The sequence below is a fragment of the Thamnophis elegans genome, chromosome 13 (assembly GCF_009769535.1).
Source record: "Thamnophis elegans isolate rThaEle1 chromosome 13, rThaEle1.pri, whole genome shotgun sequence".
Taxonomy (NCBI): Eukaryota; Metazoa; Chordata; class Lepidosauria; order Squamata; family Colubridae; genus Thamnophis; species Thamnophis elegans.
The window spans coordinates 35,038,810-35,063,156 of NC_045553.1; the positions used below are offsets into that span (position 1 = coordinate 35,038,810).

A 24,347-nucleotide genomic window follows, 5' to 3' on the forward strand; every position below is an offset into this window, starting at 1 on the left:
CTAGCTTGGCAGGCTGGATTGCTGTCAAGGCTTGTCTATGCTGGTTTGCTGCCAAGGACCTGTCTGTCTGTTAATAAATTCCTTGCAGTATCTTTGGCTCGGCATGCTTTGGTGTAGGACGAGGGGGGTCAGATCAGGTAGCCATCTCAGGACAATGAAAGTTGGAGGGAATCTTTGTTTTTAAAGATCTGTTTTGCTGAGCATTAAAGGAGTTGGTCAATGAAAGATTACTACTATAGACTTAATGGAATAATACTTTGTGGATTGATAACTGTTATTTGCCCAGCATTAGAACTGAGTGATTCCCCGAAAATAAGACAGGGTCTTATTTTCTTTTTGCACACAAAATATGGCTTGGGCCTTATTATGAGGGGAGGGTTTATTGTTTTGAGGTTGCCGGGCGGCTGCTCTCTTGTGAGCGGGCTCCCAAAGAGCTGGGCACAGCCTCATGGGCGAAAGGCTATATTGCGCTGTCGCAGCAGCCATGAAGCGGCCATGCTCACGAGCAGCAACCCGGCAAACCACCTTTCCAGCCATGCTGAGCGCCATTTACTGACCTAGGGGTATCGCCAACCTGCGTGAGCATCTGTTTGTCACGGCCCAGCTCCCGCGGCTTGGCACATTCAAAATGCCAGTGAATGGCGCTCCGCACAGCTGGAGAGAGGGGTTACAGGAGGGGCTGTTCCGTTCTCGCTCACGTGCCTCCCAGCCTCACGATGCCCTGGCACAGCTCTCCCTGCAGACCCAGGGCACCGCCGCCGCTGCCACCACCACCCCAGCAGGGCTTTTTCGGCGACTTCCAAACTGAGTCTTCCGGCAATGGCTGCTCTGGGTGTATGCTCTATGGTTGTACGCTCAGCTGACAGCCAGCCCACAACCATAGAGCATACGCCCAGAGCAGCCATTGCCGGAAGACTCAGTTTGGAAGCTGCCGAAAAAGCCATGCTGGGATGGCAGCGGCAGCAGCGGAGGTGCCCTGGCTCTGCAAGGAGAGCTGGGCCAGGGTATCGTGAGGCTGGGAGGCGTGCGAGCGGGAGTGGAACAGCCGCTCGCGCAACCCCTTCTCCAGCCATGCAGAGCACCATTCACTGGCATTTCTAAGGCGCCAAGCCCCGAGAGCCAGGCGGCGGTGAACAGGCCTTCTTCAATCCTAACCGGTTCAATCAGTATAAAAGGAAGATGGGAGTCGGGAGTTGAGCACAAGCTGGAGGGTTCCATTATCTGAATCCCACTGGACTTCACAGCACTTACTTCAGGGTAAACATGTGTACAATTACATTGTAAAATAACATTTAAATAATGAATAATGCCGGGAGCACTTAACAACAAGAACCTCAACGACAATAACAAGGAAAAAAACATGGTGCTCAACGGCTAAATGTCTGCTTTCAGATGCTTGCTTGTTTACAAGATGAAGACCAGTTCTGAGAAAATGGCTCAGTAATGCTGAGTTACTCCTAGTTTTGGGACAACAAAGGAATAACATTTTAATGTTGCTAGTGCTACGTCTTCCTCCTGGAAGCAGTGAGGTACCTATACCATGTACCTGACTGCATATGTCCTATAATTGCTGCTGATGATTTGTATGAGAAGCCTGACTTCCCCATGGAGGGTGCAGCTCGCGGTAAAAGGATTAGCCTTCCACCTTTTCCCCTATGAACCCTGGACTGTGTCCTGTGAAAGAACAGCTAGTCTACCTGCTTGTTTTCATTTTCCATTTCAAGCTTGTTTTGAAAAGGATCCTATACTAGGCCTATGTAGTCTTTTCTGTCTTCTGCTAAAAAGACACACAAGTCAGTCCCATACAACCTGTTCCATTCCTCATTTATTAATAATCCTTTTATATCTTGTAGAACCTGTGGACTTGGCAAGGTAATAAAGGCTAGCAGTCTATAAATTAGAAATTTGAAAGGGTGATGTTTCCTTTGTACTGCACGGCCTTTGTATTCTAATCTTTTGCTGTAACCCTGAAAGCACTACTAAGGGATGAATCACCTTGCTAATTCATTTTTCTGTGCTTCTTTTTCAGGTTTCGGTGGACATCAACAGTAGTTCAATCCATGTGTCAGTGGTGGAGGGAAGTGAACACCAAGTGCTCATGGAAGGTGCCCTTACCCACAAGATCAACACAGAGACCTCTGTCTGGAGTTTAGAACCTGGGAATTGTATTCTGGTAAGGACTACATCATCATTTCCTTTCAATGTCCTTGTTCCAGGGGTGGGTTCCTGCCAGTTCTATCTTCTTCTATAGAAGAGGTTCCACAAATCTACAGTACTGTTTAGAACCAGTTCCAGCTCCCTCCCCCCACCCGTCCGCACATCATCAAGATTAAGAGCAAGAGGAGGAATTCTGGGAGTTGAAGTCCACAAGTCTTAAAGCTGTCAAGTTTGAACACCCCTGGGTTTTTTTAAAGGGTTAGGGGTGCAAGGGTCTTGTAATTTGACAGCTTTAAGACTTGCACACTTCAATGCCAGAGTTCCTGAGCCAACATGACTGTGTGAGGAGGAATTCTGGGAGTCTAACTGCATATACAACTCCACAGTTTTGCTTTTAATGTTTGATATTCTTTGCTATGAGGCTTTTCCATGCACTCTGTCATCAAGACACTAACCAGACCTGAAATGTTATCCTTTAACAGAAGTGCTTCATCTTGAGGTTTCAGATCATGTTCTTCCTTTTACGTTAAAAGACCGATACAGACTTTTAACTTCTGCTTCTTATGTCAATTTTTTTTTATTACTGGCCTGTTTCTCCTTCCCTTTCTTTTCTCTAGGGCCCTGTAGCTCTTTAAACGGCCTCAGGCTTCTCTGTCCCTCATCCTTACTCTTCCGTTGATGTCTGCATAGAAAATGGGAGCTGGGGAGGACCCTGTATTCACTCTGGAATCCTTGGTGGAATCATAAAATAAGGGAGAATCTTTAGATGTCTGAAAGAGGTGGAGGATTGAAAAATTAACTCTTTCCAAGTGCAAAAAATTATCTGCTGGGATATACAGGTGGTTCTCAACTTACGGCCACAATTGAGCTCAAGATTTATGTTGCTAAGTGAGAAATTTGTTAAGTGAGTTTGGCCAATTTTATCACTTTTTTTCCACGTTTGTTAAGTGAATCAATGAAGTTGTTAAATTAGTAATACAGTTGTTAAATAAATCTGGTTTCCCCATTGCTTGTCAGAAGGTCGCAAAAGGTGATCACATGACCCAAGGACACGGCAACTGTCATAAGTGCGAGCCAGTTGCCAAGCATCTGAATATAAATCACTTGATCATGGGGATGCTGCAACTGGGATAAGCATGAAAAATGGCCCTAAGTCCCTTTTACCAGTGCCGTTGTAACTTCAAACGGTCCCTAAGTGAACTCTTGTAAGTTGAGGACCACCTGTAGTTTATTACAAGCATAGGGAGTTGCTGTATTCTAAGTCCAACCCAATCAGGGGTGGGTTCCTGCCAGTTCTTATCTCTTCTACAGAAGAGGTTCCACAAATCTACAGTGCTGTTTAGAACCGGTTTCAGCTCCCTCCCCCCGCCCGTCCGCACATCATCAAGATGAAGAGCAAGAGGAGGAATTCTGGGAGTTGAAGTCCACAAGTCTTAAAGCTGTCAAGTTTGAACACCCCCGGGTTTTTTTCTAAAGGGTTAGGGGTGCAAGGGTCTTGTAGCTTGACAGCTTTAAGACTTGCGTGCTTCAAATGCCAGAGTTTCTGAGCCAACATTTTGGTTGCTAAGCAAGAGCGTTGTTAAGTGAGTTTCACCACATTTTACAAGTTGGCCACACCCACCCAGTCACATGGATGGCAAGCCACTCCCACCTGGTCACATGGCCAGCAAGCCACTTCCACAAAGCAGGCCACACCTACAGAGGAGGTTCTAAAAAATTTTGAAACCCACCACTGAACCCAATGGTCTAAGTCACAGGTGACCAGTCATATCAGAAGTGAGCAGCTGGAGCACTCGGGTGTAGGTTGCAACCCTCAGTCCCTACTTATTTTTGTTGCAGTCCTTGGAACTTCTTCAGACTACAGTTGTCAGCAGCATTTAAAATGGAAAACACATACAAATGGTATTCTCAACCTCAAAATAGATACATCCCCAAACAGAAGAAAAATCTGGCTCTGCCCGCAGATACGATGTGTTCCCATCAACTTTGCTTTGTTGTTAACCCTCACTTCAACCATCACCCTTCCCAAAAATATTGGGGTGCTAAAGCATTAAAAAGTAGCTGTTGGTGTCCAGACGGTTAGGCCCAGATCCAGCCCACAAGGTGCTAAGATCTAGCCCCTGGGGCTGCCCTGGAAACAGCAAAGGACTGGCCCACGGTGCCTCTTCCAGTGAAAATGGAGCTCGGGAGGGCTGTGTATGGCCCTCCCATGCCCTGTTTTCACTGGCAGACAACTCATTTTCACTGGCAGGAGGTTGTCGCACCGCAAATGGTGCTCAGGAGCCCATTTTAGCTGGCAGAGCACTCAGGCCTCCACAGGCGCTTCCAACAGGAGTGATGTCAACCTGACCACACACCCCCTGTCGCCCCCCCCAGCTCAAACACAACCCTGAAGTGGCCCTCAATGAAATCAAGTTTGATACCCCTGCCTTAAGGCAAGGGCAGTGTGTGAATATGGTTTGTTGAGTAATACTAAGAAGACATGCCATCCCTCATCAAATGGACACATCTAACATTTGCTTTAGAAAAAAAAAATATGTACAGGGAAGAATTAGGAGAAAGAGAAATACAATTAAGCCAAGGTTAAAATAACTATTCTGTTCAATTTCACATCCTTAATTTGAGTAGAGATTGAGAGAGATGATTTGGAGCGTTGAGTTCATGAATAAGATTCTCTCAGGCAGGCGGATTTGAAGGAGTGGGCAGAAAGATTTGTGGCACTTTGAAAGTTGTTTTTGGAGTTATTTGCATGGTTAAGAGACAGAAAAGTTGCTTCTGCTTTGCATTTGAGCTCACCACACCTTCCTTTAGATTTGGATTGCGTGGGATATGCTCAGCCAAAATTTACATGACACGAGAATTAAATTAGAATCGAAAAATGGTTAAGGCAGGGTGGTTTGTGGAAGGCTGGCCTAGTTTAATCATAGCTTTGTAACCCCATTGCTGACCAGATTTGGGGATGGGTAATGCTAATTGAAGATTATCTTACTTTTTCAGCCTCCAGATATAAGGATAGGAGTCAGGGGTGATTGCAGAATGGAACTGTTCCAGCCATAACATCTCTTTTGCTCCATTTATTATGGTTGGTTGCACCAGTCAGCCCAATATTTAGAGTAGATTTGGCATTTTTTCCACCTATCAAATCTTTCCCAAGGACCTGAGGTAGGCAGATATTAAAGGTATTGTTACAGGATGTAAGCTATTCCAAATAAAGCTGCCTTTTGTAACCGACTGGTGCTGATTTTGTGTTAATGGTGTTCCTGTTGCTCCAAATGCTTTGGGGTTACACTCAAGACTCCACTATTATCTGTACTACCTTTGCTTTCTTTTGTCACAGTTCTTCTATTTTTAGGTGGTTTTATATTTTGTGATTTTTCTCCAGTTTCTTCCTTTTCTTTTCTGCTGTCTCCAAGTATTGCAGTATCCACTTCTTTGTCTTTCTTATCAACAGTTTTTTATTATTATATTGCAAACAAGAATATACAGCCTCAGTCTTCTCTGCATGGGGCTGTGTCCTTAGTTGGATTACTAAAGATGCACCAACAAAGTAGCTGATCAACTTTAGCTTCAGCATGCTACAAAAATACATTCTTGGAGTTCTGGCATGCTATGTTATTTCTTAGACATACAGCTCACTGCTGCAAATTTTGCTGGAGGTGAAAGCTTTCGTGTTCTACTGTATTAATAAATTTAGATTTAATCAGCAATAGTTGATGCTGAAGCAGTTTTAACCCGCTGTTGTTAGTTCTAGTGTTGGCTGTGGGTGTGAGAATTAGGCTAAGTCTTACCTAACTCTGGTGCTTGATTTTTATCCTGATGAAATGAAGGTCTGCACTGTGGGAGTTGAAGTCCATATACCTGGAAGTGGCCCAGGTTTGGAAATCCTGCATTGGGGGGTGGTGGTGCTCAATTCAGTTGGGATTTCTGTAGTTTTAAGGGGGGGGGGCAGAAAACTATCCAACTTGTTGCTTGTCAACGAGGAAATTCGTTTGCAGTGGATGGGCTGGATAAAATAGCAAGGAGTTGGCTACCAGTTAAATTAGGGCAAGATGTGATTAGAGGGGAAATGGCCAAAAAAGGCTCTGAAATAGATAATCTAGAAAAATCTTACTTGGGGGTGCATTGCTTTTAAGAAGCCATGCATACAATTAAAAAGTTAAAAACACTTCTTGATACTGGGGGAAAAAAAGAAATGAAGGTCTGCACTGTGATAAAAACACTATGGAGACCTGAACATAAGTCCTTACAGATTTGATGTACTTATACTTTAGTACTTATAATTTAGTATATACTTATACTAAATTTCTAGATCAAATATGGTCAGCTTTAAGAACGATCTCAGGTAGTATGGATTAGGCTGCAGATGCTGGTTTATGTCAGAAAAGAAAAATAATATTCCTGACCAATCACATTTGAAAGTCTCTCTGTAATGCGAAGCAAGTTGATTGAAGTCTTTAAAATCTTGACCTTTAAACTTATTTTCAGATCTAGGCATTTAACAGTTTGTTTCAGTGAAAGGAATAGTTTTTAGCAAAGCATTGTAGAAGGATGAGGGGATCCCTCTACCCTGGGGAAGGATTTTATCCAATTACATTTAGCAATGCATTATCAAGATGATATCTTCCAGTGACGTTACCTATATATTATTGGTGACTGCTCAAGCGTTCTTGTGATGTGCTGGTAGCATTATCTGCCAGTGAATATGTGCCTGCCATGCATTTAAATGAAGCTTCCTGGAAGATAGATAATTTACTCAGACTTGGCTTCTATTGTAGACTCCTCATTACTGGAACACTTTAGGAGTTGAACATAGGAAATTGTTGTGGCCAGCAGGAGCCGTTGGAGCTGCCACCAGACTCCGACAGCGTCGGCTCTGGAGGATGTGGAGGACCCTGGACAGGGTTCCGACTCCGAGCAGGGTGCAGAGAGGCTGGTTGGCCACCAGGGGGCGCCTGAGCATTGGAGCAGTGGGGAGGAGCCAAGGGAGTTGTTCCTGGATGCCCGACACCGAAGAGCTGATAGGCGTAAGGAACAGTTGCGCAGTTACAGGAGATAATTGCACTCAGCTGGTGGTAATTAGGCTCCTCTCAAGACTATAAGAGGACTGCTTGTGCACACACCCTGTTGCAGGAGTCAACGCATTGACTAAAAGTTGGAGAACTTTTGTAACTAGCTTGGCAGGCTGGATTGCTGCCAAGGTTTGTCTGTGCTGGATTGCTGCCAAGGCTGGTCTGTGCTGGTTTGCTGCCAGGGACCTATCTGTCCGCTAATAAATTCCTTAAAGTATCTTTGACTCGGCGTCCTTTGGTGTGGGACGAGGGGGGTCAGAACAAGAAATTCAGTAAAAGCTTGGCATATATGGGGACACTCCTAACATTTTTAGGAGGCTACTACCTGTGTAAAAGAAATCTCAAAAAAGATATTTAAATGGGATGACATAAAACAGTGGCCAAAATGTCTGCATCCTAAATATTTATTTGTGTGGTTTAATCAAGGGATTAAAGTTTCTAATACAGGTAGTTCTCAACTACCAATACCAATTGAGCCCAAAATTTCTGTTGCTAACTGAGAAGTTTGTTAAGGGCATTTTGCTCCATTTTATGATCTTTCTTTTCACAGTTGTTAAATGAATTATTGCAGTTGATAAGTTAGCAGTCTGGTTGTTAAGTAAATCTGGCTTACCCATTGACTTTGCTTGTTAAAAAGTTGCAAAAGGGAATCACATGACCTTGGCACACAGCAATGGTCATAACTATGAATCAGTTCCAAACACCTGAATTTGGATCACAGGACATAAGTGTGAAAAACAATCATAGGTTTCTTTTTTCAGTGCCCTTGTAACTTTAAACCGTCACTAAACAAACTGTTGTAAGTTGAGGACTATCTGTAGTTCTTCAGGGAGCTATTACTAATTTCCAGCCAATTTCAAGTTCAGGAAAACTGATTTAATATCTTAACTATCTATTTCCTTTATCTTACCTCCTTACCACTCTCCTTTAATCCTAGAGGGCTCCTGCTTCCTTTGGAAGATCACTTACCAATTGTTAGTTTTGCCCTGGCCTTCTCAATAGTTTGTACACATTTCCACATTTTTTTTATTTTCAGTTCTATAAGGTCTACCAACTTGTGTTTTTAAAGAATGGACTTACCATATTTTTCGGAGTATAAGATGCACCTTTTTCCCTCAAAAAACAGGCTGAAAATCTGGGTGTGTCATACACTGAATACAGCATTTTTTGCCTCCCAAAACCCTGCCCCCTTTACCAAAATAGCCGTACATAGCCTTGAGGCTAGGAGGCTTATAGAGTGCTCCTGGGGGCTGGGGAGGGCAGAAATGAGCAAAAAACAGGCTGTTTTTTACTCAATTCCCCCCCCCCCCAGTCCCCAGGAGCACTCTATAAGCCTCCTAAAGACTATTCATGCCCTTTTTTTGAAAAAAGATGGGCCCATTTTTGCAAAAAAATGGACCATTTTTGGGAGGTTTGCAGAGTGCAAAAACTTTTTTAATTTGCCTCTTCAAAACCTTGGTGTGTCTTATACTACAGTGCGTCTTATACTCCAAAAAATATGATAACCTGATGTTTACTTTTTGGCTGAAGCTCACTATTTCAATAGCACTTCAAGAATATTCTGAATACGTACTTTTAAAACAAAAATCAAATGAAACCAGTTCAGTGACACATGGTGGTGCTCTCCCTGGTCAATCCATACCTCCTTTCTTCCATCTGGTAGATTTCTTTATCCAGGATTAAGAAGAGCAGACCATCCTGCCAGGCTGGAAACAATTCTGTAATTTTATTCACCCATCTCCCGCTCCTGGGTTCTAAGGTGAGATTTGAAGTGGCATATTTCACACAAAGACACCAGAGATCATGAGTGTGATCCTGTAACTCACGGGTGTCAAACTCGATTCCGTCACATGATATATCATGACGCATTGCGATGCTTTTTTCCCTTTGCAGAGCCGGGGTAGGCGTGGTTTGCATGTGATGCGCCCGGCCCATGGGCTGCCAGTTTGACCCCGCTGTTGTAATTAATTGGAATATCTTTATGCCTGATTTTTTACTGCATTTGATCATTAAACATTATGTTGTTAATAAAACTTTTCTCTGCAGAAACAGCTAAGCAGCCAAAAATGGGACTTTTTCAAGAGGCAACTGGACTTTCTGTTTTTTTTTCTTTGAAGATGTTTCACTTTTCATCCAAGAAGCTTCTTCAGCTGTGACTAGATGGTGGGGAATGGAAGGATTTATATTCCTTGAAGACAGCTGGTCATTTGCACTGGGTGGCCTTAAGTCAGTGTTTCTCAACCTTGGCAACTTGAAGATGTCTGGACTTCAATTCCCAGAATTCCCCAGCCAGCATTCGCTAGGGTTGTTGTGCGGGAAATAGGTAGAAGAAATTGTGTTGGATATATTCGCTGCCTTATTTGCAAAAATACCAAAGGTGAAGAGCCGAGGTGGCGCAGTGGTTAAATGCAGCACTGCAGGCTACTTCAGCTGACTGCAGTTCTGCAGTTTGGCTGTTCAAATCTCACCGGCTCAGAGTTGACTCAGCCTTCCATCCTTCCGAGGTGGGTAAAATGAGGCCCCGGATTGTTGTTGGGGGCAATATGCTGACTCTGTAAACCGCTTAGAGAGGGCTGAAAGCCCTATGAAGCGGTATATAAGTCTAACTGCTATTGCTATTGCTATATAAATTAATACAATTAATTCCTTTTCCCTCCATTGCAAAGTAGTCCTGGTGCTGCTTTCCGATATGGCAAAAACTCTTGGTGGAAGGAAGGGATACATACGTGATACAAATCAAACATAAGGAAGTGATACATAAGTGATACAAATCAAACATATCTCAGGAGGAAAGTATAGTTTTGAATTCTTTAATATTGTTCTTCAAAGTCAGCCACTTGGAAGAGTGGTCTCTGGTTCACATGCACTTCCCCCAAACCCCTGGCCTCATCGGTAATATTGCTCTGTGTGACCCTTCTCCATTACCCTAGTTAGTATGAGAACAGGACTAAAATAGATTCACAGGAGCTGTTTTTAGAACCCGTTCTGGGTGCCTGGCTGAACCATTTTTGTTTCTCCATTTACTAACTCACAGTAGCAAGCTGGCTTTTTTTCAACAAACACTCCATTGTTGCTTTTTGATGGACAATTCTAACATGTTTATGTTTTTGGAGAGAGACTCCAAAGGCAAAAGTGGTGAGAATACTCATAATCACAATGTATTGAATGAATAATTGATTTTTAGTGGGAAATACAGTATAAGGCTGGAATCTTGTCAAGCCGTTGCCTTGGAAATTCATAAACAGTGTGTCACATTACTTGACATCTTTAGGATCTTGTCTCATGCTTACTATATGTCTGCTTCAAAGGAGTGGATTGGACAGGATGCTCATGGGCAGGATTCGCGAACAGAAAATGTTATCTGCAAGTTTTGCAGGGGAGGATTTATAATATCCTATGAAATGCGGAAATCAGAAACACACATTTGAGAAAATCTCTGCAGAGGCTTTTGGATGATGTTTGCCTGGCTCACTTGTAATCTTGGCATTGTGTGCACATAATCCTCGACTTACAATAGTTAGTGGCCGTTCAAAGTTATAACAGCATTGAAAAAAAAATGACTTAGGGCTGTTTTTCACACGACTGTTGCAGCACCCCCACGATCACATGCTCAAAATTCAGGCCCGTGGTCACTGACTCATATTTATGATGGTTGCAGTGTCCTGGGGTCATGTGATCACCTTTGTAACCTTCTGACAAGCAAAGCCCACGGGGAAGCCAAATTCACTTAACAACCGTGTTGCTAACGTAACAGCTGCAGTAATTCACTTAACAACTGTGGCGAGAAAGGTCGTACAATAGGGCACTTAACTCACTTAACAAATGTCTCCCTTAAGAACAGAAATTTTCGGCTCAATTGTGCTCGTAAGTCAAGGATTTCCCTGAATTCTACCTGCTTTTTGCAGGCTCCAATTCAGTTGAATTCTTCCCTCCCCTGTAATCTGTAGTTCGGTTTACAAAAGTGTTATACGTGTGTATCTGTATGTGTTGGGCTGCTTGTAATAACAAATAATGACATGCACGATAGATGAGAAAACAACCCAATGCTCACGTTAGAGTAATAGCACTGTGAAAATGATCAAAGATGTCAGAGTTCTCTGGAATGTCTTTTTTTAAAAATGTTTAAAGAAAATATACGATCAAATGAAGGGACTGGGAGAGGTGAGGCAAAAAAGAAATGGAAACTTAGCATTTAAGAGCCGAGGTGGCGCAGTGGTTAAATGCAGCACTGCAGGCTACTTCAGCTGACTGCAGTTCGGCTGTTCAAATCTCACCGGCTCAAGGTTGACTCAGCCTTCCATCCTTCCGAGGTGGGTAAAATGAGGACCCGGATTGTTGTTGGGGACAATATGCTGACTCTGTAAACCGCTTAGAGAGGGCTGAAAGCCCTATGAAGCGGTATATAAGTTTAACTGCTATTGCTATTTGATCAGAACTGTATTCCAGTACAGACTTATAACACAGGAATCTCTATTAAGACAGGGATCTTTTTTAGGGTAGGGCTTATATTTTAACGTAGTATCAGAAGTAGAAATTGAACAATTATTAATACTGAAAGAAATAATTTATATACTTTTGATGTCAGCTATGCACATATTATATCCTAAATATGTTCCATTTAGTTTCAGAGTTAGATCCCTGCGTTTCTTTTTTCAGGGCTGTAGAAAAATTTCCATTTATATTCTCATGTGGCTTTTCTCAGCCTTATGCAAATGCTGAGCCTAATGCTGCAAAACTCAAAGAAGTTCATTGATTACAAAATGGTTGGTTCTGTTTTGTCTGGGAAGACCAGATTAAATCAATTGTTTTGCAAATTTTCATCCATTTCTAATTATTAGAAGAAGTCCAAATTGAATATTAGCTAGGTGGTGGAGATCAAGTCCAGGTCCCTTCTATTAAACGTTGTTATGTTGTTGGACCGAGGAAGCATACCTTCCTTGGCTCCCCCCTTCCCCCCCCCTCTCCTCCTGAGATATGGACGGCACTCATTCTCCTGGGTCTGATTTCAGGCCTGGGGTTAATGTGCTCGAGAGGCACCTGTTTGTGTAGGCTGTCTCATGTTGTATTATGTTTTGAACTGTTTTGCTCATGTACTGGATATTGTAGTTAGCCAGAGTGTCCTGGTGTGTGGGCAGGCTAAATAAATAAATATAAACAAAGCAACCTACACACCTGCACCTGCTCCTTCAGATGTTTAAAGAATACCTTCTTAAACGCTTAAAACTGAGAGCAGAAGCAGTTAGACAGATCTAAGGGTGCGAGATGAAAACGGAAGAGTTTAAAAAAATGAGGCTCGTGCCATTTGTGCTGCAGATGGGATGTCTTATTATTTGATTGGGATGGTAACAATACCAGTCTGATTTTTTTCATAGTGTGGCATTGCCAACTTCTCCTCTTGATGGGTTTTTTTTTCCCCCCCTTCCTTCCATTCAATCATGTCCGATACTCAGAGACTGCCTGGACCAGTTCCTACAGTTTGCTTGTCAGAGGTTTTCCAAAAGTTTTTCATTGCCTCCTTCCTAGGCTGAAAGAAGGTGACTGGCCCAGGGGCTTTGTGCTTAAGGCGGAACTAGAACTTGGGGTCTAGCCTGGTGCCTTAATCACGAGATTCAACTGGATTGACACTCTTAACATTATCAGTTGTTGTGTGCTTTGATAATAAGCCTGAAACTACTGCATGTGGCAGTAGTTTGTGGCACTGTGATTAGAAAGCAGTATTGCAAGGTAGCTGATCATTGCCAGGAGTTCAATCTTGACCAGCTCAAGGTTGACTCAGCCTTCCATCCTTCCGAGGTGGGTAAAATGAGGACCCAAATTGTTGGGGACAATAGGCTGAATCTGTAAGCTGCTTAGAGAGGATTATAAAGCACTATGAAGTAGTACTGTATATACTCGAGTATAAGCCTAGTTTTTCAGCCCACTTTTTGGGCTGAAAAAAGCCGCCTCGGCTTATACTCGAGTCAGTGAAAAATTTGCCCGAAATGGAGGAGAAAAAGGGGTGGGGCCATGCCGCTGGGTGACACTCGTGAATGGCCCAGTGCCCCTGTGAGTTTCCCCTCCCTCTGTGTCAGTTTGCCGCGCAGCGCGCACCGCACCATCCCCCCTCCTCACGTTCTAATGTAATGCAGGGCTGTCTTACGATTCCCCTTCCTCCCCCTCCTGCCGCTCTGCAACGATGTCCCACCTCCTCCTTGTTATGGCAAGCAGCCACATAGCGATGTCCCACCTCCTCTGGTACAGTGATCCAATGATAGGAATCACTGTGCCGTGTGTCATAGGAGGCGGGACATCGCTCCCGCGGCTGCACGGGACATCATCATCACAGCGGGACATCAGCATCATGAGGTGAGTGAAGTATTTCATTGAATACACCGCTAGTTTACTGTTTTTCTTTGAAATAAATATTCAAAAACATTATTGGTATCTATTTTTATTTTTGAAATTTACCGGTAGCTGCTGCATTTCCCACCCTAGGCTTATACTCGAGTCAATAACTTTTCCAGTTTTTTGTGGTAAAATTAGGTGCCTCGGCTTATATTCGGGTCGGCCTATACTCGAGTATATACGGTATATGTCAAAGTGCTATTGCTATTGCTACTGTAAGTTTTTTTTGAATATAGGAGAGTAGAGCCAAGTCTGTTTTATGGTGAATTGTTTTCATTCTAGGTACTAGAAATGACTCGCAGACATGAAATTTGATAGGGTATAAATCAAGTTAATACTTAGGTGAAATGTATTGTGGCAACTTATATTTGATGAGTCAGATAGCATTTCTTGTATGGAATTTGAATTTTGAAAAAAAATATTGCTCTACCAAATTCAGTAAAACACAGCATTGCTCCAAATGACCTACTACGTTTTTAAAACCATGAAGTGCTACAGGGAGAGGAAGATGAAACCATTAGGGATTGCTGTTGTAAGTGTGAAAATGATCATGTCACTTTTTTCAGTGCCGTTGTAACTTTGAACGGTCCCTTAATGAGCTTTTTTTTTTTTAATGAGCTTTTTGTAAGTCGAAGAATACCTGTACCTTTTGCTTAATTGAGCTCACCAGATGTTTAAGAAAAACTGGGCGAGGGAGCAGCCAGCTTAAAGCCCATTGAAAAGAGTCGAGGTATACACAATTATCATGCTGGGTGAATGCAGAGCCAACTCACCAGAGAATAGGGAAAACAGGAAAATGGATCTGTGACCTGAAGTGCAATTGCTTTCTGAATCTCTAGTGGTCTTCAATGATAAGCCCTGCATTTTTTAAAATTGTGGGTGCTCCAGAAATTGTCATCAATTTCTAGAAAGTACCTATTTCCCTGACTTTGCTTCTTCCTCATATGATAGATATCTTTGAGAATCTTCAACCTCATTTTTATTTCCGTTTTCATGGGTCGAATTCATACGATAGGTAAAAGGTAACGGTTGCATACGTGTGCTAGTTGTTCCTGACTCTAGGGGGCGGTGCTCTTCTCTGTTTCAAAGCCAAAGAGATGTCCGAAGACGTCTCCATGGTCATGTGGCTGGCATGATTAAATGCCAAAGGCACATGGAAGACTGTTACCTTCCCACCAAAGGTGGTTCCTATTTTTCTACTTGCGTTTTTACATGCTTTCAAACTACTAGGTTGGCAGAAGCTGGGACACGTAGCAGAAGCTCACTTCATTACGCAACACTAGGGATTTCAACTGCCGAACTGCTGATCGACAAGCTCAGCGTCTTAGCCACTGAGCCACCATGTTCCTTCATATGATATATTAAGCTATAAATTGTGGCTTACTTACCATAGTGGCTGAATTCATACATGCCTAACTTTCTAAAATGGTGCATTCCCCTTCTCTTTTTGACAACTGGAAGCCTTCTGATTCAATCTTTGTGTTATATGGCTCGAGATGCATCTTCATCTTCATTTACATGGGGAAAGTAGTAATAAAGGCAGTTCTATAGAGTTCATCAAGCCTGAATATTTTGAACAAAAAGTGTAAACTTGTGGGATTGCACCAGGAACATTCTGCAAACAATAATGTTTTGAGAAGCAAACTATGGCCCTAATTTTCATGAGAAACAGTTCTCCCCTTACTTTATGTTTCCTTTTAAATTCTACAGATGTCAGGCCTGCAGTGGTTCCTTTAAGAATCTTTGGCCTGCCACACTCTCATTAAGGGGGGGGGGGAATAGCAAGGGGTAGAATGTGTTGTTTTCAAAATAAAAAAATCCTTTCTAGAAGCTCAAAGTCATCTTTTGTCTCCGCACCTTTGCACCTGACTGGAAGCAGTTGGGCGTAGGTGCTAGCGTGGAAGAAGAAGATTGGACCATGTGATGGATTGTGGGTGTGGGGACAAGATCATGAACTTTTAACTGGGTGGGATTCTGATGTCATTTCCAGAATTGGGATTCCATAGCAATGTGCTAAGATGTCTCCTTTATTAAATTGGAACTTTAAGGAAAGTTTTGCCTTGGACTCTGATTTAATTCTACATGATACTTGGAACACTGACAACAGACTTATGATTCTACTATGCATTAAGCTCTCTGAAAACTTGAGTTTCAATCTGGCACTTGAACAAAGTTATCATCTTTTCTAATGTTCATTAAACGATGTGCTCATCAATAATAATTTCTCCTCCTTGCCGCCAGTGGTATTTGTGACTTCTTGGTTTCTCCCCACATCCTCCCAAAGAGCAACTCTCTCTTTCTTGCCATATTGCAAAACAGGCCTGTTTCTTTAATAATTGTATTAGTGGTCACAGAATAGAACCTTCTCCTATAGTTGCCCATTAACTATGCAGTCTGTTACACATGAAGAGTGGAGATTGAATTTGTAGCCCCCTCCTCCCCCTTCAATCCCTCCTCCTCTTGTTCGCTTTAGTCAAACCAAGTTTGAACCAAAGTTTCTTTCTATATTGTGGATACATGAATCTCCTTTTTTGGTGTATGCAAACCGATTCACTTCATGAGGATGGCTTATCTTAATTTTCCATTCAAGATGTGGAATGTGATACTGAAGAGTTGTTGCTGCTGTTGTTTTTACATTACACATCCATTAATTTTATCTTTTTTTTAAAAAAAGAGAGCCAACATATGCAAAGGAACTCTATTCCTTCTTGTGCCTTATCTGCCTTCATCTATGTTAATCTAAGTAGTCTAAGGAAATTGTTTTCCCATTCTATTGTTTCATAAACATTTCTATGATGTGGGTATGTTTACTGTCCCAGCTGAAAAAAGAGGATTTGAAAAATTACTCAATAGGAGAGACATTTCAATTATAAATCCCATTGAGGAAACCTTTTTTTATATTGAGGGCTGCATTCTTTTGGATGTATTCGATAAAAGGCTGCATGTTGGTTTATGATGAAGCATCAGAGCTTTGCAGAATAACTAAATAACAACAGTGGAAGGGACCTTGGGGGCCTTCTAGTCCAACCCCTTGCTCAAGCAGGAGACTATACCATTTCAAACAAATGGCTATCCGGTCTCTTCTTAAAATCCTCCAGTGTTGGAGCACTCACAACTTCTGAAGACAAGTCATTCCACTGATTAGTTATTCTAATAGCCCCAAAAATCCTCCCTAGTTCTAAGATGGTTCTCTCCCTGATTAGTTTCCACCCATTGCTGCTTGTTCTGCCCTCAGGTGCTTTGGAGAATAGGTTGACCCCCTCTTCTTTGTGGCTGCCCCATAGATATTGGAAGACTGCTATCATGTCACCCCTAGTCCTTCTTTTCATTAAACTAGACATACCCAGTTCCTGCAACCGTTCTTTGTATGTTTTGGCCTCCAGTCCCCTCTGTTCTTTTTAATATTCCCTTTCCTAGTCTATAAAATAGGAACCATCCTACAATATCAGAGGTGTCAAACTCAAGGCCCGTGGGCTGGATCTGGCCTGCTGGGTGCTTAGATGTGGCCCTGAGGGCCATCCTGGAAACAGCAAAGGACCAGGCACTGCTCTACAACCTGGTGGAAGCTGGCAACCTGCTGGAGGAGGCTGTGGCAGCTGAAAACGGAGCTTGGGAGGGGCGCCCGTGGCCCTTCTGAGCTCCATTTTCACTGGCAGAGTGCTAGCAAAACAAACTACCAGCAAAAGTGGCATTTGATCACAGGGTAAGGAGGCATCAAGAAATGTTTTCCCTTTTGCATTTGCATTTCCGTACCCAACCCGGCCTCCTGAGGTCAGACACCACCTTGACGTGGCCCTCAATGAAATTGAGTTTTGACACCTCTGTACAAGATGGAACTTCTACAGGGCACCAGGTTGAAGAAAGCTGTTCCACCATCTCAGGCTGTAATGAGTTTAGAGTTTAGAGTTTTATTTCATTTGTATGCCGCCCTTTTCCCTAAGGGGACTCAGGGCGGCTCACAACTCAAAAAGGGAAGGGGGGATACAGACAGTATAACAACAACACAAAACAATACATGGTTAAAAAGCACAACAATCATACCATTCGAGATAGGGGCAGCGAATCTTTAGCCCCAGGCCTGTCGGAACAGCCAGGTTTTAAGGGCTATGCGGAAGGCCTGGAGGGTGGTGAGGGTACGAATCTCCACGGGGAGTTCGTTCCAGAGGGTCGGAGCAGTCACAGAGAAGGCTCTCCTCCGGGTAGTCGCCAGTTGACACTGGCCGGCGGATGGAATTCGGAGGAGGCCTAATCTGTGGGATCTAATTGGTCTAGTGGAGGTAATTGGCAGTAGGCGGTCTCTCAAGTACCCAGGTCCAATACCATGAAGGGCTTTATAAGTGATGACTAGCGCCTTGAAGCGTATCCTGGCTGCAGCACCAAGGACCTCCATCTCTTGGATTGTGACTAGCTGCTTCAATCCCAGCTAACGTTGCTTGTGTCTTTTCCTAGATTAACCTCAGCAAAGTAGGTGAATACTGGTGGAGTGCCGTTTTGGAAGGAGAAGAGCAGATCGACATCGATAAAATCAACAAGGAGCGCTCCATGGCCACGGTGGACGAAGAGGAACATGCAGTGCTGGACAGGCTGTCTTTTGATTATCATCAGAAGCTTCAAGGCAAACCCCAGAGCCATGAAATGGTACGTTTCATAAACCTCCACTGCCCTACGCTAACGTGGAAAAACAAATATGGTTTGCTGATTGTTCCTTGTTGCTATTGGAGATGGTTGTTGTTGTTTTTTTTGTTTTTTTTTAAAAGCTTAATATTGGGTCTTACCATTATAGGTTGGTTTTTTTAGCTGAACCGCGAAATAAAATGGATATTTGGCAGTATTCTTTCTTAAAGGGCTATTAGAGGGTAAACCCCATTCACAGCTGTCTCTGCGAATTACCATGATGTATCTATCTTTCACCCTGCAAACTAGATGAACTCATCAATCAAACAAGGCCTTTTGTAGGAGCTAAGCATTGATTCATCTTGGTTAATTAAAAAAATGTTTAAAAAACAACCACCTGTAAATGCAGGAACACTCCCCAGCATAACCTATAGATCAGTGGTTCTCAACCTGTGGGTCGCGACCCCTTTGGGGGGTCGAATGACCGACCCTTTCACAGGGGTCGCCTAAGACCATCGGAAAACACATATTTTAGAAAAAACTGCGGAAAACACAAAATAATTTTATGGTTGGGGGTCACCACAACATGAGGAACTGTATTAAAGGGTCGCGGCATTAGGAAGGTTGAGACCCACTGCTCTAAATACAAGATCCCATTCACATTATATACCGAAAGTAACAATGTTCTCCTGTACTTTCATCCTAAACCATAATGTATTATGATGGGAATAAACTTTCTGTCTCCTTGATCCTTTACGCTGTGCGCTTCCTGGTGTAGCGGCAAATTCATATCCATTTTGGTTTCCATTAAATGTGACTTGCCGTATTGGCCAATCGGTACTACTGTACTATTCAACTTCCAGATATGCTTTATCAAACCGTTGCCATCAACTATTAAGAATAACCACAGTTTAGGAAGAGGGAGGAATACCTTGTCTATTCCAACCTGCACTTTCTCAATGTATTGAACCTTCAACTTCCAAAATTCCCAACCATCACGATCAAAAGCCGAGGTGGCGCAGTGGTTAGAGTGCAGCACTGCAGGCTACTTCAGCTGACTGCAGTTCGGCAGTTCGGCTGTTCAGATCTCACCGGCTCAAGGTTGACTCAGCCTTCCATCCTTCCGAGGTGGGTAAAATGAGGACCCAGATTGTTGTTGAGGGCAATATGCTGACTCGGTAAACCGCTTAAGAGAGGGCTGAAAGCCCTATGAAGCGGTATATAAGTCTAACTGCCATTGCTATTGCTAAAAGCATCTTCAATGTGGGCTGACATTGGCTTGAATTGATTTGGTTTCCTCAAATATTTTAGATATCTATTTGCAATCCCTTCAAAAATGCCTGACCTATAATTTAAACCAGGGATGTCCAACGTTGGCAACTTTTAAGACCTGTGGATTTCAACTCCCCTAATTCTCCGGACAGCCCTGATTTTAAGTATAGGCATTATTTATTTATTTGTTTGATTTGTCCGTCGTTTACAAGATAATAGGTATAAAAATAATCATGAGTATGAATGAAATGGGTACGAATAAATGGGGACAGTTAGGACAGGGATGGTAGGCACGATGGCGCACTGTTGGGCACTGGGGCACTTTATTGCGCATTTGTTTGTTTGTTTATTGCGCATTGGGCCGCCCTTGCAAGGATAAATTCATCTCTCGAGCTTTTGTCTCTGCCCTGTTTTCAGAAAGTCCACGAGATGCTGAAGAAGGGCTGGGATGCCGAAGGCTCTCCATTCCGAGGGCAGAAGTTTGATCCTTCCATGTTCAACATCTCTCCGGGGAACATGCATTTTTGATAGTGGCAGCAAGTGAGGAGGAGGAGGAGGAGGAGAACATCGTGGCCTTCATCCTTGGCACAAACCCGATGCTACTGCCAGACTCTTGCATCCGGTGCTAGAAGGGTCTCTTGTTATCCCTGCTTGTTTCTTTTGGGGGGCTTGTTTGTAAAACGGCAAGGTTGTTAAAAAAAAAAAGGATTGGCATGTGTGGGCTTGCTTTTGGGGAGGGGGCAGAGAGGGAATCGAAGCGGGAACGTGGGTGTAAGTCCTTCCCTTTAGCTCCAGGTTGGTGCTTTTGATATTTATGTGGGGGAAGCCTAGCGAAAGCAGCATTACGCACTGTGTCACCACGGCAACCAGCAGCTGCTGGTAGCATTTCCTTGTATCCTTAATGGATTCATTTGTTGCTTGGGGTGGGGAGTGGGGGGGAAGGAAAAGGAGAGCTTGGTTGAAGGTATTCCTCCTCCCCTTTTCAGAAATAGATGCAGCTGGGTGAAATGGTGACAACTTCTCGCTGGCTTCCTTGAAACCACCTCCTCTGTCTGTGTGTGTGTGTTTGTTTCTGTGTCTTGTCTCCCCACTCTCCAGCTTTTAGGGAACCCAAATGCAAGTGTGCTGGGCAGCAACAGTCCCTAGACAATCTGCAATCAGTGTCGTTTGAGCGTGATCTAAATTGTGGGTTTGGTCCTCGAGAGCCAAGGGGTGGGAGGGGGACATTGGAGAATCAGGCAAGTCTGTGGAAAGGAGCCAGTCCGGAAGGCGACACTTGCACCAGCGTTTCTATGATGGCCCACGAAGCCTGGCCAGTACGAAAGAGTGGTGGTGGGGGACACACTTCCAGGTTCTTCATGCTGTGGTTTTGCTTGTGTTTTGTGATTTAGAGATCACAGAACCCCAGAAAACTGCAGCTCTTTCCTTCTGTGTCTCTCTCCTCCCCCTCCTCTCCCTCTCCTTTTTCCCTCCCTCCCTCCCTCTCCTTCTCCCCTCCCTCCCTCTCCTTCTCCCCCTCCCTCCCTCCCTCTCCTTCTCCCCTCCCTCCCTCCCTCCCTCTCCTTCTCCCCTCCCTCCCTCTCCTTCCCCCCTCCCTCCCTCCCTCTCCTTCTCCCCTCCCTCCCTCTCCTTCTCCCCTCCCTCCCTCTCCTTCTCCCCCTCCCTTCCTCTCTTTCTCCCCCTCCCCACCCCCTCTCCAAATGCTCTAGCCAAGAAGCTTTCTGAGCTCATGGCCCCATTGTCCTCATTTCCCCACCTATGATTATATGAAGTGCATAATTGTATTTTATGCATTTCTGGTATTTTTATCAACGGGATGGGGTAATCAGGACCTCATGACAGAGGTTTTAAGAGCCCTTTTTGTATAGAGCGGTCCCAACAAAATTAGCCTCCCTCCCCCCAGCTGCTATTTGCCCCAGAAAGAAAACTGCTATTAAGGCCAATGGTAATTTTCTTCCTAGGGCAGAGCAATTTCCATATGTATGTATGTATGCATGCATGCATGTGGCCATTGTGATTATCTTCTTTATAACTATTTTTTTTTTTAAAAAAAATATCAAACAAGGAAAAGTCTCCCTCCTGTAGCTGGACAGGCTAGATCCTTTTAGGGACCTTTTAACTAGTTCCACCCTTGTGCCCTTACGTAAGAACTCTCTGCTGTGTACATAATAAGAAACAGCTATACACAAAAAAGGAAATAAGGAGACGGTACATTTCCATTTGTCCATTTATAACAAAAGCCCCACCGCGTCAAAATATTAAAAACACATTTTAAGGGAGTTGAATCTGCAAACAGGCTTCTCAGAAACTAAAATAGTTGCCCTGAAAAAGGGGTGTGTGTGTCCATGGATAGAATACATCCTGTTTGGGGGCTCAGTTTCCCTGAGGGAATTATAATTCTGACAACAAAGCCCATATAACAACGGCAGAGTCTAATTTCACAGAAGATGTGTCACTCTGTGACAGCTGGGCCCAGAATTGACAAAAAGATTTGCTTTTTCAGGGGTGATCTTTTCATTTTCCAGCGAGCTGAAAGACAATTGAAGAAAAGAAAAAATAAAATGAGGATGTCACGTATGGAACCAGAAAGCAAAATGGATGTAGAAAACGTGGGTTACATGTTGGAAACATGTTGGTTGTTACCTGTATCATTTTAGAATGTGACTGAGTGAAATACTGAAGCTGCACAAAATATCCCATTAAAACATAAGACTGGCTTAGAAACAAATGCATTCACTAGGTCTGTCTCTGTGTGTAAGTTGGCTAATGGCCATCTATGGTTTGATTCACCAACTTTACCATGACATGCAAAAGTAGGTTTCCAATAAGAAATGAGAGAACATATAGCGATGGTTTATTTTTAGTGTATTAACAGCATCATTCCTGAATTCTGCTAGCAGATGAAGCCAGGGTCATCTTGTTGGCTATACATGCATGATGAGAGAGACAATGAACTGTGGAATCACCTCTTATGGCTAACAGCAGGGGTGTCAAACTCATGTCGTCACGGCGGTGTCACAAGATGTATCAGGACTTTTTTCCCCCTTTGCTAAACTGGGTGTGGCCAGCACGTGACGCAACCGGCCCATGGGCCGGGCGTTTGACAGCCCTGGCTTATTGGAACAGATGTTGAATCTCCCGGTGGTTGAAGTAGAGAGAATATTGGTCCTTGGATTGCTCCGATTTTTGCAGTGGGGAAGCATCTCATCCTCTTTTGGGAAACATAGTTAAGTGCTCACCATTATAGAGGGCTTTATAGAGTATGAACTTTGGGAAGTGACCTAGACAAGAGCTTGGCAATCCATTCACAAGAGACAGAGTGCTGTGGCCCTAATGGCAAGGCAATACCCAAGAACCATTACCTTGGCAGATAGCAGCCATTCATCTACATGCTTTCTGGTGTATTACATGCCCTGAGGGCAGCAGCTGCCATGCCACAAATGCAATGATTGAAGCAGGCAAACGTTCAGCTGTGATGTGATGGGCAGGGCTGGAATCCCAGTCTCACATGTGCAAGACGAAAGCGCCTTTGATGTGGGCCTGCACTTGCTTCAGAAGATGGTAGCATCAGCTGCCACTGGAAACAGATAATGCATTTTGTTCAATAGTAACCATTCCTCTGCAATCCAATTTCTGAGTAAAGGAACACCAGTATGTTGGTTGTAGAAAGTAGGCCTGGGTGATTTTGCACTGTCTGGATTTTTAAATATGTTTTTTTTTCTGCAAGAAATGAGTTTTTAACATTATAGTCATTCTCTGTAGGTCCTAACTCATGTATTCCATCCATTATATTCCATGGCCCTTATAGGTTTCCTGGATGCACAGATGAATGCCAGGGTCCCAAACAGCACCCAATGTTAGACCAGCTTCCTTTAAGCAATCAGTATAATTAACAGTATATTTGTTGTTCTAGTGCTTAAATTTTTTTTCCCTTAAAGGAAAAGAGCTAAAGAGTTGAGGGCTCAACTGCCAGTAAGTGCTTCTCTGTTTTTACATAATTTATTTTTTTCTAAAGCACCTAAAATCAACCACGGAGCGGCTTTGAGGTTTATCCAAAGTGCTGTGGGTGGTTCCTAGGGGCCTATTATTCTGAAGAACTTCACAAGACCTGCTACTGATTAGTATTTTGTCCCCTGTCCACCCACACATTTCATTGTTGAAAAAAAGCCCCTGGATCTTAGAAATAATGTTTGTGAGTTTGAATTTCTGTAGAAATGCATCACTTCTGGTTCCAGTGTGTTTGAGGGTGACTCTTTAACAAGCCTGAAGTAGGATAATTCAAAAGAGGGGACTGTTCTCTATAGGAGAAATGTGTCCTCCTCCTTTTAGAAATAAAAACTCCTGGGTTCATTTCACTAAACAAAGCAGTCCAACAGCTTGGTTACATTTCCAGCTAAGAAAAAAAAACACCACCCCAGGAATTAGCTGGGCTGATCATTTTGGTGAGTCTGTATAATGGCTGTTCACAGAACGTAAATTATCAAACTTTTCCCAAGAATAGCTTGTCACCGTGTAGATTTGTAGCAGTATATTTTGGCAAAATAGGAACAGGAGAGGACATACTAAAAAAAACTCAATGATAATATCAATTTGATTTTAGTCCTGCAGGTATTCTAGGAAGGAGATAATATGAAAGCAGAAGATATCCTGCCCCACAGAATACCTTCTGCCCAAATGATGCACAATTATTGAATCAGAAGTAGGGTGGGGAAGTGGGAAAGAATCTAAGCTATGCAACGAAAGCGAAGCCTTGGAAGAAATGTGATTTTATTTTTTAATAGATCTAATCTTCAACCCAACAACAGTATTGTATAGAGTCAGGTCACTTGGCATTCATTTGGTTTGAGATTG

General features: G+C 43.3%; 1 protein-coding gene across 1 annotated transcript in view; it reads left to right on the forward strand.

The window, feature by feature from the left end:
- Positions 1–20,990, forward strand: part of NUDCD3 (NudC domain containing 3) — a 53,882-nt gene extending 32,892 nt beyond the window's left edge. Inside the window, exons 4-6 of the mRNA XM_032229965.1 lie at positions 2,030–2,173; positions 18,060–18,248; positions 19,914–20,990. Coding sequence (XP_032085856.1) covers positions 2,030–2,173; positions 18,060–18,248; positions 19,914–20,024 — 444 coding nt within the window. The 3' untranslated portion in view covers positions 20,025–20,990. The remainder of the gene's footprint in view (positions 1–2,029; positions 2,174–18,059; positions 18,249–19,913) is intronic.
- The last annotated feature ends 3,357 nt before the right edge of the window (positions 20,991–24,347 follow it).